This window comes from Streptopelia decaocto (assembly GCF_964273445.1).
Source record: "Streptopelia decaocto genome assembly, chromosome: Z".
Taxonomy (NCBI): domain Eukaryota; kingdom Metazoa; phylum Chordata; class Aves; order Columbiformes; family Columbidae; genus Streptopelia; species Streptopelia decaocto.
In genome coordinates, this window is record NC_138657.1 from 63,322,852 (window position 1) to 63,338,482 (window position 15,631).

Genomic DNA, 15,631 nt, shown 5'->3' on the forward strand with positions numbered 1-15,631 from the left:
TAACTTCATTATATCTACCCTGTTTGAGCTCTATCTTCCACCTCACTTCAGGTTTCTGAGCAGGAGATGGATGAAGCAATCGCACGTACTACCCACCGAGAGAGTAAGGACGCCAGCTGCTCTCATGTCACAGGTAGCAGCACGTTTTCTCCTAACGTGTCCTTTTCCAGATGGAGGAGGCCTTAAGGACATGCTCTTGGGCTCCCGACATCAGTATTTTGAGGGTACTCAAAATAGCAGAACAGTTTGGGGCATGTAGTCGCTCTGTCCACTGCAGAAATTTTAGCAAAAACACCCAGTTCACGTGGATCAACTCTGTAGCTCATGTTAGAAGCACAGAATTGTAGAACGTCCTGACTTGGAAGGGAACCACAAGGATCATCGAGTCCAACTCCTGTCCTTGCACAGGACAAGTCCACAGTTGACACCATGTGTCTGAGAGCGTTGTCCAGTCTCTTCTTGAACACAGTCAGGCTGGGGGCTGTGACACCTCCCTGGGGATCCTGTTCCTTGCTTTGATTCTCTAGGCTGCCATGATCTGAAAGCAAGGTTGCCAAGAGGTGGATGCTAATCCTCTCTTCAGGAAGAATGAGAAGATCGGTGTCCCAGTAGGGAAAGGACAGGAGGAATCAGCTCCATCTGTGTACACTTATCCACGTAGGTGGCCAAAAAAAAAAAGAAGTATTGATGTGTCCATTCGAAAAAGTCCAGATATTGCATTTTAATCTTTGGGGTCATGCCAGAATCTGTGATCTGGCATTTGTCTGATGTTTTTGAACTCCAGACTTAGCACTTCCTCAAATCTTGTAGGTAAAAGCAAACTCTTGGCAATGGCAGAGTGACTAGTAAGGTGATTTTTAGACATAAATGTTAGATTTGTAGTTATCCCCTTTGTATCTCTGTCAACTAAGATGTTTTTTTGCAGTAGACCTTGCTAGTGGCCACTCATTTGTCTTTTGAGGTTGCACCTCGTCACCAACATGCTTCAACAGGGAAGGGAGACCATGTCCTGCTCATCTCTTGTTCATAGCTCTGTCCCGGACCTTGCTGGCATAACATGTGTCTGTCATAATGTTTCCTCTGATCTGAGAGCAAGCTTGTTAGATGTTAATTAAATCTCAGTTTAGGAAAGCAAGTGAGTTAATAAGTGGGATTAAATGCAGCCTCTAGCTCAAGAAGGTAAATCAGGAGCTTGTTTGAATATATGGACCGCAACTTTAATTTTTGGCATCTAACTAAGCTGTGTTTAACAGGAGCTGTACAAAAAACCCCATCTCCTAATGCGAAGGCCAAGCAAGGAGAGACCTCATCTCCCCTCAGCTGGACAATGAAACGCTTTCTGGAGCCAGCAAGCCGGGTAAAAGGATTTAGATGCAATAAATACAGAGTGTCCTTCAAATTCAACCTTTACTGAAGCTCTTAGTGGATCAAGGAGATCCAAACCACACCTTGATGCTCCTTCCCTGTCACATGGGCTCCATAAAAGAGTTGGTTCCTTATGCCACACACCTAAATCGGGAACAGCAGCAAGCTCCTGTTCATCTGTGTGGCTGCAGCCTTTGGGAGCCATGTGCAGAGCATGGCAGAGAAAGCCGTGTGCTCCCACTTCTTGCCAGCTCAAAGGCACCACTTCTCTGTGGGACACAGAGATAGAATTAGCAGGAGGGACCTGAGCCTGAGGGCAGAAGACTGAGCGTTTGGTCTCTCTATATAGCCATTGTGGTGGAAAAGTCTCTGGTTTTCTTGGAAAAGCCAAAGCAGCCATACAAACTGTGTCCAGAGTTACTAACCATTCCCTCTCTCAGTGCGGAGAGTGTATAAAGGGAATTACATAAGTGAATAGTTTCGTCCCTTGTTTCTGTGTTGAACCACATCTGCAAAGCAGTGGGATTTGGAATCCTTTTTTATACATTATACTGACTAAAAATGTATTGATGTGCAGCATTTTCAGCCATGCAAAGTTGACAGTTTGGCTCTCGATATGCTGAAAAGTCCTCTGTTTTAATAATTAGCTTTAAACTTCTGTTATTGACACAGCAATCTGAGCAGAGTTCGTGGTGCTTGCATGCAGACAGGGGCTTTAAGCATCGATGATGGCCGGTCACCAGGCTCACTTCTTTTCAGCAGGGATCTGTCAGCTCCGAGTCAGAGCTCTCCCAGTACTTCTCTCACGACAGCATGACCCAGCTCCCCTTCTCTGACGCTGTAACCAGCTCAAGCGACGAAGAGCAACTTCGTCAGAGGAACAGAAACAGTTTGTTGGATGATGGCTCTCTTCTTCCTGGCAACCTGAGTAAGCAGCGGAAATGTGTCTGGTCATTTGGCTAATGGGGGCAGAGTGAGCACTGGTTGGTTTTACAGGAGAGTTTGCAGTGCTGCCTGGTAAGAAATGCCTGGTTGCGTGCTGCAAGCCCGTGCTGATCAGATGAAATTCTGGAAAATGGCTTTACAACATTGCTCATAAATGCCCGTTTCCATGGTGTTCTGTCCAAATTGCTGCTCTGATTAGGTGAAAATGACTTTATTTGATTGGTTTGGCTGAAAGTAGATTGACAGCACTGCAGGTTTTTTTTTCAAATGACGGATGATCATCTGATTGATTACATTTAAATGAAAGTGTTCAGAGCAACCTCAAATAGACAGTTTCAAAATGTCACATATAGCAGTGTAAAAACAATCAAATGGTAAATTTGACATAGATATTTTGTATATGTATCTTTCTCCCCACAGTAACTGAATGAAAGAATCTTACGTTGCCTTACTGACATGCAGCTGATCTTGAATTCAAAGGATATTACGTTGTTTCTGCCTTCCCTGTGCTTCTCAAGTAATGTCTTTGTCTACAGCTTATATTTCTCTGGAAATTCATTATTTAATGCTGAAAAGCATTATTACATTAAAAACAAACAAAAAACCCCTCAACAAACAAAACAAAAGACAAACAATACCCCCCCCCCCAACCGAACAACCAAAAACAAAACACCCTAAAAAACAAAACCAACAAACAAAAAACAACAAAAAAACCCACAACAGCAAACCAAAAAAGCTTTCTACAAAATAAGATACAATTCTTTTTAATAAGGATATGGGAAGGGTTCTCAGTTTTATTACTCTTTAATTTGAAACTGATTGTTGTATGCTTGTGTCTCTGTTCAGGAAAGCATTTCTCAGTCACTGTGAATTGATGCAGGCGGTCCTGAGCATAGATTTATGCAAGATGTGAAAGAAATTCTGTTGTTTCAAGTAAAATGCACATGTGAATTTGCATCTCTTTCTTCTTTGGGTTATAGTCGTAATTTAGAAGTAAGCTGAAAATAGAACCAGATGTGCCATGAACAGATTTCAGGAATTACCCATAAGTTGTGGCGCTATCTGCCATCCCTCTTGCCGTTTACTGTAATTAGGGGAGGGACATGAAAAACCTGCTTTTTGCTTTGTGAGGAGAGCTTAAGCTTCCTCTGCAGAGCCACATGTCCTCTTCTGCAGTCAGATGCATGGTATTAAAAATCACCCATAAATGAAATTAAATATATATATATATATATATATATATTTATTTTTATTATTATTATTTTTTCCCTCCCCCCTAGCTACTAGAGAAGCGGGAATGGCAAAAGCAAATGGTCTGGCTTCTCCAACTGGTGGGAGATCATCTAGCCCTCACAACAAGCATGTGGAGTCTGTGCGACCTGGCATCCTCAGCGACAGCCCCAAATCTGCCCGTAGCCCCTTTCATCGACAGAGAAGAGTTGTTTTCTATGATGGTGATGTTAGTGATGACGATGAAAGTTCCCACTCACAAAGAAGCCAGAGAGCCAAGAGCCAGGAGGGTACTGGCATTGTTGTTTCAACCTCATCTGTAGAAATTGATGATGAGAGCCAGGACAGTGAGTCACCTAGATATAGTGGCGCGGAGACATCTTCCCCTGTCTTCACTAACTCTGTGGAGTCTGCAGACAGCACGCTGGGGCAAAGTGACTCTCCTTTCTTCCCCATCATAGCGTTCGATTACTCAAGCGTGCCTGAAGTTCGTCTTGGCAGCCTGAGCCTGAGGGAGCTCCGGGAAGCACAACTCGAATCTAAGAGGTCGCCAAAACTTGAGCACAGAGCAGTCACGCGAGTGAAAAGCATGATGAGCACTGAGTGTCGAAGCCCTCAGAGACAGAGGACAGAGGAGCATGGCTCTTACAACAAGCCTGTTGGGAGGACACTCCCTCACAGCAAGAAGTGTGAAGCACCCGACGAGGCTGGGCAGAGCCAGGGTGAAATAGTCACTCTGGTTCGCAATGAGCATGAGTCATTCGGCCTGGATTTGGAAATCCAGGCGATGCCCTTAAAGGTTGTTGTCACGGGGCTGCGGCCAGGTGGACCAGCAGAAATGGTAATATTCTCATTTGAGTTGCTTTATTGTGACTTACTATCACGTTGCAGAGATTAGTAGTAGTATTAAGCAAGTGATCTGTTGAGAGTAAGTGCAAAGGAGATGTTTGTCCCTGCTTGGCGAAATGTCTCATCCCATATTGTTCTGAACCTGCTGTTAAATGAAGTGTTTCTGATTCAGAAGTGCACCCTTGGCTGATTCAAAACTTAGAAAGTCAAGAGGCAGATTCACTGAGATGGACTGATACCCATTCACAGTCACCGTTTTGAGGGAATACTGTTCTTTTGTTTCCTTTCTTTTTACCAGAGGCGAAGACAAAAATAAGTAAATCTTGGTACTAAAAATATTTGTTCTTTTATATGCACATATTCCTGTGTTATACAAATCTAGTACCAAGAGGCCTTAGATGTTGGCCACATTTGCCAAGCACCATGGCGATACCAGTAACATATTGCTCTTCTGCACCTACTAGTGTGGATGCTTGCTTTATGCTGGATGTGAAATTGCTGACCTAGATGCAAAGGTGAAGAAGGAGGAGGGAGGATACTGTGGTGTACAAAGCTGGATGTAGCATTTTTAACCTAGTTCATAGTGACTAGGGTAAAAGGGGGTATGTCATATCAGTTTGAATTGGGCCTCAAGAGCTGGGGATTTTGGTTCTGTTCCTCCCTTTTTCTCTGACCTATTGTGCAGCATTCAGAAACATACTTAGGCTTTTACCTTAAGAGCTCAGTCTCTGCCCGATTTAGTTATTTAGGAGAATTCCGTCGGTCCAGTGGGAGGTTGTGACTGGGAATATAATTCCTACATGAAATGCAAAAATTATGGAGTCCTGAAGAAGCTAGGGCTGGTTCATCCTAGTTCATTTAAATGAAGAGGGCCATGTCCTCCATTCTGATACTGATCTCTCAGAGAACCCAGCAGCTCTTTTGACCTTCCTGCATTAATTTCTCTCCTGGCAAAAGCACAGTCTACTCTTTATTTACGTTTTGGCAAACTGACAGCACTGGTACCTATGAACTGCAGTTATGTGAAACAGGGGATGTTGCTTATAAGCCGTTAGTTGCTTCCCTGCAATCTTTGCCCCTGTGGCAGGATTTCGGAGTTGTATTTATAATTTCCTTGGATCTGTCATTGCATCAGGGATCAATGGGCAAGATGGCTGTAGGAGATGAGATTACTACCATCAACAGTATCCCAGTCAGTAAGATGACGTATGAGGAAATCTGCTTGCTTATGCAGTGTCTTCCCACATCTGTAACCCTGGAGATCCAGAAAGCATCATCAGGTGAGAGAGTAGTTTTGCTTTCATACCATTTATTACAAGTACCAGTGAAGAAAATTCCACTGGACCAGCGATGTCTGATCTTCTGCTGCCCCAGCTTCCCATATGGATTCAGAGGAAAACTAGAGGCTACATTGCATCTGCATTGGTGAGCCAGGCAAAGCACTTCATCACCACACCAGGTTTCAGGGTCCCCCTGAGCACCCTGATGAGGGGAATAAACCTACTCCTGTGTGAAGTGTTCAGAGATCCTGCTCACAGCATGTCTCACCTGACAGTGTTTGCTGAGGTCCGAGTCATTTCATGCAGATCTGGAGTGAACTCGGCAGCGACCCTGCCCGGACAACCCATTTTACTGCTGTGCCTGTTCAGTAAATATATTGATCCTTTATAATCACACCTGTCTCTCTTAAATTTGAATTTTAAGTAATGTTTTTATGAATGTGCAATAAGATAATCAAAGCTTGCTTTCCTTTTCTCCTTTTCTCCTTTTCTCCTTTTCTCCTTTTCTCCTTTTCTCCTTTTCTCCTTTTCTCCTTTTCTCCTTTCCTCCTTTCCTCCTTTCCTCCTTTCCTCCTTTCCTCCTTTCCTCCTTTCCTCCTTTCCTCCTTTCCTCCTTTCCTCCTTTCCTCCTTTCCTCCTTTCCTTTTTCTTTTTCTTTTTCTTTTTCTTTTTCTTTTTCTTTTTCTTTTTCTTTTTCTTTTTCTTTTTCTTTTTCTTTTTCTTTTTCTTTTTCTTTTTCTTTTTCTTTTTCTTTTTCTTTTTCTTTTTCTTTTTCTTTTTCTTTTTCTTTTTCTTTTTCTTTTTCTTTTTCTTTCTTTTCTTTTTCTCTTTTTCTTTCTTTTCTTTTTCTCTTTTTCTTTCCTTCCCTTTCCCCTTCCCTTTCCCCTTCCCTTTCCCCTTCCCTTTCCCCTTCCCTTTCCCCTTCCCTTTCCCCTTCCCTTTCCCCTTCCCTTTCCCCTTCCCTTTCCCCTTTCCCCTTTCCCCTTTCCCCCTTCCTTCCTTCCTTCCTTCCTTCCTTCCTTCCTTCCTTCCTTCCTTCCTTCCTTCCTTCCTTCCTTCCTTCCTTCCTTCCTTCCTTCCTTCCTTCCCTCCCTCCCTCCCTCCCTCCCTCCCTCCCTCCCTCCCTTCCCTCCCTTCCCTCCCTTCCCTCCCTTCCCTCCCTTCCCTCCCTTCCCTCCTTCCTTCTTTCCTCCCTTCCCTCCTTCCTCCCTCCCTCCCTCTCTCTCTCTTTCTCTATCTCTCTCTTTCTTGTTTAAATGGAAATATTTAATACCTCCTTAGTTTGTCATCAGCACTGATTTATATTGCTACAGCAATATATGTATCTCCAATGACTGTACAAATCATGTGGTGTGGAAATGAATGTTTGCAAAAGAAAACCATACTTTTCAAATTCAGGAATAACATAATATTTTGCTTCATTTTAGCTTATGATCTTCTTCATGTACCTATTAATACCTGGGAGCCTAAAGTGCTTCCAGATGCTTCGGTTCCAGTTGTTCTTTAAGGAATGTCTGGCTTGGCAGAAAGTCCTGTTCTTGTTTCCTCAGATTGCTGTGGCTTTTGCAAACTAATAGCATTGATGTAGGGGCATATTAGCACTCCTTTATCAGGCACCTCTTCTGCTTTACCCTTCCCCTCGCCCTGCCCTACTGGCAGAGAAGAGGGTCTCTTCAGTGTGTGAACCAGCACATTGATGCAGGGCAGTACTTCAAATCCCAACCCACCTACTTGAAACTGCTCTGTTGTCTCCCCCTTTGTTGACTCCAGGGGGAACCTGCACTCATTAACATAGGTACCAAAATTAAGTGTTATGGGTAATTCCCCAGGTTTGTGCATGGATTATGGAGATGTGCCAGCACGTTGGAGTGAGCAGGAAGGCATGTTGACTCTGTGAATACACCCCTCCTTCTCCATGTACTTTCTGGGCCTCATGTGGTAGTAACCAGCCTCTAGAAAGCATCTGGAATGGGGATGCGTGTCCCAAAAGTAGTGTAGAAAGGTGCAAGCAGATGCTTAGGATGAATTGCTGGAAATTTAAGAGCAGGAGAAGTGGGTGAGCTGGAATGTGTTGGAGTGCAGCAGTGACAAGGAGCTCAGCATGTTGCCCAAGAGTGGGTTAAATGTGTATTGGAAGCAAGGAAAGGTCTGTGCCAGAAATCCTGTAAAGCCCATATGCTTAATGCATGTAGAACATCACCCATGCATGTCACATTAAACACCTGCAGAAGTGTTGAGACAATCAGAGTCAAGTTCATTATGCACAGCTCATAATGTGTTGTTATCTGTTCACCTTTGTTATGCCAGGGCTTTGTGTACTCTCTGCAATCTATTGGAGACGTCTTCGATCAAACAAATGATGAGAAGCGGTACCACTCAGCCTGACTTACTGCCCACTGACAGTTTGGTAGTTGGCTGCTTGACTGCTGAAATTTCAAAGATGAGAATTAAGCAGGTCATGACTACTCATCTTGGCTGAGTGGATTGCTCCCTCCTGTGTGCGACTCAAGTACACAGGTTGTGATTAATTCGAGTTGTTGTAAACATCATTACAAAATAGGAGGAGTGCAGAGCAAAAGGAAAACATGTAGTCTGAATGCATGGGTGTCTATTTTTGGTAATAAAACCTGTGTATTGTGTATTGCTTCCCATATCTGACAGGATTTTCTTCTTTTTTGTTTATTTTTCTCCTGATGCAGCTGTCAGCAGATACACAAACCTCATCCTGTCTCCAGGGATAGACAGTCAAAATCAGCCTGATGTCAACAGCATCCTCACAACTGAGGAAGAACTGAGTGCTGTGAAGCAAGAAGGGGCAGGTTTGCAAGGTGCTAGTGGCTGCTGCACGTTGGAGAGAACAACACTGCCACCTGATGCCACCAGCAAAGGCGTGCAGAAAGGTACTGTGAAAAGCAGCCGTGCTGAGGACTGCGCTGCCATCCCCATCACTGATATTGATGACTTGCTCAGCCAAATGGGTGCTCCCGAGAACAGGGCCTCGCGCACCCCGTCGCGAGCGGAAAGCCCCCTCCGAGATGGGTACACCACGATGTGCTGCTGTGGGACTGATGAAGGCTGTCCTGGTTCTGACCCACGGCCAGCCAAGGAGGAGCTGCTGGAAAAAACTAGGAATTGTGAAGCTAATGCACAGGGAGTTTTGGGCCTGTCTGTGTTGGACTCCATTAACACAGGCAAACTTTTTACTGTGAATAAAAACTCTTTAAATAACTATTCTAGGAATTTTAGCAGCTTAAATGAGGATGAGTTTCCTGCAGCAAACTCTCTGCAAGGTAAGAGAAGCGACCCATTTCCAAAATCTATGTACGGAGCTGCAGAGGATTCTCACTCAGACACAGAGTCTGTCACAGAAAACATTGATAGTGCTAATGAGGTGTTGCCTGGGCCGTGCACTGCTGCTAATGCCTCCGCAAGCTGTACTGTAATGGAATCGGATGAGGAGCAAATTGAGATTTGTTGCGTGAACGATGAGCCACAAAAGCCTACAGAGGAACAGCATCTCACATCTGCAACAAGCTCATCCTCTCTGTCCCTGCTGCACCCGTATGGCAGCAAAGTTTTGCAAACGGAGGGCTGTGCAATGTGTGGGTCACTGGAGACAAGCATCAACAAACTTGGCTTGGAGGATCATGGTGGTCCCACTCCATGTCCCTCACAGTGTTTGGATGTGTCCTCTGCAGCCTTGTGTACTCCTTCCTCGGTTTTCCTGCCAGAAAAAGACATCCTAAAGAATTCAGTCAGTATCGCTGAAGTTTACTCTTCCTGTAACAATGGTGCCTTAAGTACAGAAGATCATATGGATGTGGGGAACAGTGATGGACATATGAAATGCTGTGAATCCTTTGAAGAGGAAGGGTCTCTGCACTGCAAAAAGATAAGCTTTTGCTCTGCTGGAAATGTCAATGGCTTGGAGAATGACTTGCTTGAGAAAGAAGGATGTCATGACGAGCAGAGATCCAAATCTGAAAGTGAAACAGCGGTTGATGACTGTAGTCATGCTGTTAGTTATTGCTTAGTGAAGAGAGAAACCAACAGTTTGTCCAACTTGTCTAAAACAGACAGCAATCATGTGAATGCATCATCACCAAGAGCAATATCACTCAGGTCTCCCTTTCCCGCTAGATCTAAAGATCCAAAGGCTAATGCAACTCATGACTTGCCAGGGAAAAATGAGAAAATTAACTCTGTGACTTCAGGAAGGACTTCAAATGGAAAAGTCCAAAGCTCAGGCACAAATCACTGCAAAGGAGCTGCAGTACCGCACAGCCCATCATCGCAGAAAAAATCTTGTCAGGAGTCTAAGGGGATTGCACAAAAAAGTATAATGGACACCTTTTTAAATAACCAGAAGACCAAAGCAGGACCAAAACTAAAAGGGTTCACTATCAAAAGCAAAGCAAAGGCAAATTCAGATTCTTCTGGCATTAATCCTACCAAAGTCAGTGGGGCTGATCAGAAAAGGATTTCTGTTTCCCCACAGCTGTCCCCAAAACTCCTTGGGAAGAAAACACCATTGTCCAATAATTCACCAACAAGCCCAGATCCTGGCAAGAGCCTTTCAGCAGTCTCAAGGACTCTGAAGTCAGAGCTAGAAAACAAACCACCGCTAGTCATTTCTGGAGATTCACTTCTGCCTCTCCTAAATGGCACTGGCAGCCCAACAGTGAGCAGTGAAATGAAGCGTGGCTGTGAGGAGCTAACAGACCTGCAGCAGGCATGGGGAAAGCCAAAAGAAAAGCAAGTTTCCATGCAGCCTGTGGTATGTCAGGGTAAGGGTGCTAAGCTGGATGATTTCAGGGCCAGGGACGGTCAGTTCAAAGTCACTTCATCTCCTCAGGGGATACAAAAAGTTGAATATGTGAAAGGGAGGACTGAGAACCCTGGAACAGGCCTGAACATGATCAAGAGCATCTACAGTGCAGATGACCTTAAGCAATTACATCTGCAAAATGTAGGACCATCTGCCGGAGGCTCTTCTTCATTGAGGTCCCCCACAGTTCACCAGGAACAGGTGGAAGGGCAGGAGATCCAGCGTACTTTCATTGAGGTGAAGCTTTCCTCTTCATCATCCTCTTCCTCCTCCTCCTCTGCCTCTTCCTCACCAGCATCGTTTTTGCAGCTGCCATTGCTGGAGAAAACAAAAGAGGTGAATGCAGAAGTGCCTCGTCTCACTGAGGAGATGAGGAGCATGCAGTATTTCTCAAATGGGGATACTGCCAGAGACAGAAATCTCCATGGCTTATCGAAACCCGTGACAAGAACTTACTCCATGCCAGCCCAGTTATCTGGTCACTTGAGGGAGGAATGCCATGTTGCAGAGGGTCATCCTGTGCAAGGACCGCAGGATGACGCTGCAGAGGAGAAATACTCCCAGGCAGCGACAGCAATGTTAAAGATGGTCCATCTCAACCTGACGAATGGCCAGAGAGGGAAGGAGCAAGCGAACGCCTCCAGAAGCACCCAGAGGATCCATGACACATCCCCCTCGGTGGGTGACATTGGCTACCCTGTCGCCGACAGGCTGAGGATTTTCAAGAGGAATTACTTCTACTACGAGCTGAACTGGCCACATGAACCTACCTCATCCTTCTCCGTCAAACAGAGGATCAAATCCTTTGAAAACCTGGCAAATTTTGACCGGCCCATTGTGAAGGCAATTGATACTCACTCAGCTATGAGGTCTCCCCTCTCCAGGAGGTCATGTGGTGCAATGGCCGCTGCAGCCAGCCCTGCTGAGACACCACGGGCCTTGCGGCGCAGCTTGAGCTCCTACGGCGGCAGTCTGAGCCCGGCCACCGCCATAGCCAAGGCTCACACCAGTGCAGAGCCCGCTCAAGTGGCAGAGGGCAGCAAGGGGGAAGGAAAGCCCCAGAGGAGCGAGGAGGGCAGCGCTGGGGCAGACGCAGCCGCCTTTCCCCCCTCTGCCTCACAGACACGCCGCAGCCGGGGCCTGGGGCGGCCGCCGCTGTCCCGCTCCCGACTGCGGGAGCTGAGGGCCCTCAGCATGCCCGACCTGGACAAGTTGTGTGCAGAGGGCTTCTCCGGGCCACCGCCACCCGTATGTTTCAAGACAGAGCTGGAAATCACACCCCGCAGAGCCCTTGGCTTGCCTGGCCGGAGCAACGCAGCCCTGTCCAGCCGGGGCGGCCCTGCTGAGGTGGGCGCGAGAGGGACGTGTGCCAGCAGCCCTCGGGACAGTGGCTCGGGGACTCCAGGCTCCGCTTCGGATGACGACGTGCCCCATGGCAGCTCTCCAGATGGGGAGTGCTCAGAAAAGAGCTGGTCCATCAGGTTGGTGTCAGCTTTGTGACCGCAGTTTTGTTTTCATCCTATAAGCCTCCCCTGAGGTGAAATTTTCTCATTGCCCCATGTCCACCCCACAGCACCTTTCATCTTTGCCCCAGCTGCCATTCCCCTCACGATACAGGGTGCCGTCCTTCATGTTCTTTTAATGCATGATGGCACACACGCTTCAGTACAGGATCATAGAATCGTAGGATAGTTTGGGTTGGCGGGGGACCTTCAAAGCTCATCTAGTCCGATCCCCCTGCCATGAGCAGGGACATCTCCAACCAGATCAGGTTGCTCAGAGCCACGTCCAGCCTGGCCTGGAATGTCTCCAGGGATGGGGCATCGACCACTTCTCTGGGCAACCTGGGCCGGTGTTTCACCACCCTCATTGTAAAAAGTTTCTTCCTTATCTCCAGCCAGAATCTCCTTTCCATTAGTTTAAAACTGCTACCCTTGTCCTATCCGTGAAATGCTCTATCCTGGCAAGGCCAGGCTCTGTTTCTGTGTCCCTTCTTTCTGGTTTTGGTCAGGTTTTGGCCACATTGCGGCGTAACCGCTGCTCTGGAGGGAAGGCTGCACAGCACTGGCTGCCAGCACAGCCTACAGTGACAAACGAGTTTGTTGTCCTGCCAGAAGCAGTCCTCAGATGTAGCTGTCTCCACATTTTTGTTAGTGTCTGTTGCTAAAACCGTTGGGACAGAGGAGGGGAACAGAATGGGGACTGATTTTCAAAGTTATTCGTGAATTGTTGTATCTGCCCCTTCCCGTTCTCCCAGCATACACCATTTCTGACCTGCTTTTGAGATTTCTGCTTTTTAATGAGCTAGCATCATTTACCCTAAGGCAAACTACATTGTGTACCTGAAATGTACATGGTCTAGGAATTTAAAGGTGTCTTTTACATTTTTCTATTCATTTAAGCTTTGATCAGCTGCTCATCTCAAGCCTGGACCAGCAAAAACTGCAGTCTGTTTTGTCAGCGGTCGTACCAAAATGTGATGTTGCTGCTATGCTCCAAGAAGTCAAAACACAAGTAAAGGTAAAATCCAGAAGATGAAAGTAGGTTATTGGTGATATTTTTAAGGGTTTTCTTACTGGAAGATAAAATCTCTTCTAAACAATTTTGAGCTCCTCCAGTACTCCTGTGGAGTGTTACAGTTGATGGTGATTTTATTAATGCTGGTTTTTAAATGCCTGCTATACATAACACATACATAATAATGCATATGTAATAATACATAATACATTTAAATGGCTTTTGTGTGAGAAAGGGTATTGTTTCTCCAGTGCAAAAGCAGTTTTGAGCCACAATGAATAGACATAGTTTAAGTGTAGAAGTATGCCTCCATTTGAGTCATTATTATAACTGGGAAACTCCTGGTTTTGCCAATAACTGCACATCAGCATTTTAGCTTTCCACCAACCGTCTGGGTCAGACTCACTTTCCCCACCATGCAGGAGTAGCTCAGCTCCTCTCTGTGCCTGGAAGCACCCACGTTTTGTTAGAAGCTGTAATTGTGAAATGAAATTCGTTTTGTTTAGTGCTGAACTGGTGGCTTGCAACACCAGAAAGCGGCTGTTGAGGGTTTGTAAGAGACTCCTGTGCCCTTTTTGCTCTCTCTGCGGAAACTGGTTATTTCATTAAGATAACGTGCTTCATTGTACAGGTGTTTAAAGGAGGCCTCCAAAGTGAAATGATTGCCAGAGCATTACTTCCTTCTGTTTGTGTTTGTGTTTTTGGGGAACCTCCATATCTTTTTAAAATCAGAAGTTGATAAAATAATGACAGCACTGGAGGGGAAACTGACATCTGGTCCGCATAACTGCTGGTTGAGTTGCATTTAGAGCGTTCCTGAGTCTTATTCACAAAGGTTGCTATTTCAGACCTTAAACGTGCTGGGGGGAACAGCACCTCCCGAAAATACCCAGCTTTATCTCATTCCAGGGACAGCGTAGCTAAGCCTTGCAAGTCCCAAGGGGTTGGTGAGCCAAGAGGGTTTGGTAGATTTACTGATAAAATTAGGGCTGGATTGTCCTTCTGACCAAAGGTAATTAAGTGTTCATTGAAGTATTTTGCATGGGGTCTTGCAGAGATTGTATATTTATGCCACCTTTCAAAGTCTGAGTACTCAAATATTTATAAAGCTAAATGCTTTTTGGAATGCACTCCCTGTCTGCGTAGTTTCTTAACCATATTTAAGCCCAGTATGGCATGTACACTGGAAAATCTTACACTAGTCAAATGCTGGATTTAAATGTACAATAGGACAGTTCTTCATAGTTACGCAATTTCTGATAAATGAGATGAACTGCCTGATTCGGGCTCAGACCTTCCCTGGATAGAGTTTGTCATCATCTTTTCCTCTGAACAGTGCTGAATTTACTGCTAACATTTAGTAAGTGCTCCTAATATTAAAAATAAATATACAGGCATTTTATTGTTTAAATTTGTATGACTGATGATCTTTGGCTAATGGGCTAAACAGAGGTGATCACTGGAGGCCTTGTGTGTCCACTCTGTGGCCAAGCAAAGTGATAAGCATCCACAGCCCGGTCTCTGTGCCCCATAGTGCAGGTGCTGGCTGAGGACAGCACTGAGATCTGGGGAGAAAGGAAATGCATGACCTTGACAATGGGAAGCAAGGGTTCACACAGTATTGCTGACTGGCCCAGGACATGTGGTCCTCACACAACCCTCTAGCATCTGAGCCTCTGATATTCTTATTTTTTCCCTTCCCCAGTGTAAGCAGATGAAGTTGTGGTGGCAAAGATTGGAATGAAGCTGACCTCTTAAACACAAAAAGTTGCTATAGTACTAAACGGTCCAAGATATGTATATGTTTCCACTACACTCACTGCACTTGAAAGGGTCTAGCGTGGACAGATAACTGAGTTTATTATTTCCAGCCTAACATAAAACTGTTTACACTTGAGTACAGGTGAGGAGTGTCTGAGCATCTCCAGAAGAGTGTGGACTGAGAGGGTCAGCCCTGACTGCTCCTCTCTCTTTGATCGCTGATGGATCAGTGACATGCAGCAGGGTGGCACTGGTTTCTGACACGGGCTCTGTGAATTGCAGGCATGATTCTAATGCAGAAAATCTTCCAGGGCCACTGTTTGGCAAAAATGCACAAAGTGAAGGCAAGAATTTGATTGTTGTTTCATCAAAAAACGATATTTGTGGTTCCCTGTGCCTTTTGAAATGAAATTAAAAGGCAAAGCTGAGTCAAAATGTTGAGTTCAGAGAACTCAATATGTCATTTAATGCTAAATAGATTAGGAGGTTGGTTTCTAGTGATGTGCCATAAATTTCAGTGTTGGCAGTTTCTGGAAATGACTGGTGTTGGATGGGATCCCAGGGAAAAGCTGAGATACCTGCATTCTAGTCCCCCCTTCTGCTATCTGCCCTGCAGTCAGTTACTATCCCCTTAATCCACCAGATGCCCGCTTATAGTCCCCCTTACAGCACAAAATGTGGTCTCTGTAAGAGTGTCTGGTTAAGTCCTAATAACCACGTGGCAGACAGCACCAGACTTGCTGGACAGGACTGCTTCTCTGTCATGGCAAATCCTGCATTTTGGCAGCAGGCCATCACTTTGAAGAAATCAGCTTTACACCGTTGTCTGGAGCCATGTTCAGCCCTGGTGCAGACC

General features: G+C 45.5%; 1 protein-coding gene across 1 annotated transcript in view; it reads left to right on the forward strand.

Moving 5' to 3' along the window:
• PDZD2 (PDZ domain containing 2) overlaps window positions 1–15,631 on the forward strand; it is a gene marked incomplete at its 5' end in the record, with an annotated part of 145,412 nt that overhangs the window by 118,710 nt on the left and 11,071 nt on the right. Inside the window, 7 exons of the mRNA XM_082075784.1 lie at window positions 52–133; window positions 1,254–1,357; window positions 2,125–2,293; window positions 3,591–4,381; window positions 5,525–5,669; window positions 8,369–11,978; window positions 12,900–13,017. Coding sequence (XP_081931910.1) covers window positions 52–133; window positions 1,254–1,357; window positions 2,125–2,293; window positions 3,591–4,381; window positions 5,525–5,669; window positions 8,369–11,978; window positions 12,900–13,017 — 5,019 coding nt within the window. The remainder of the gene's footprint in view (window positions 1–51; window positions 134–1,253; window positions 1,358–2,124; window positions 2,294–3,590; window positions 4,382–5,524; window positions 5,670–8,368; window positions 11,979–12,899; window positions 13,018–15,631) is intronic.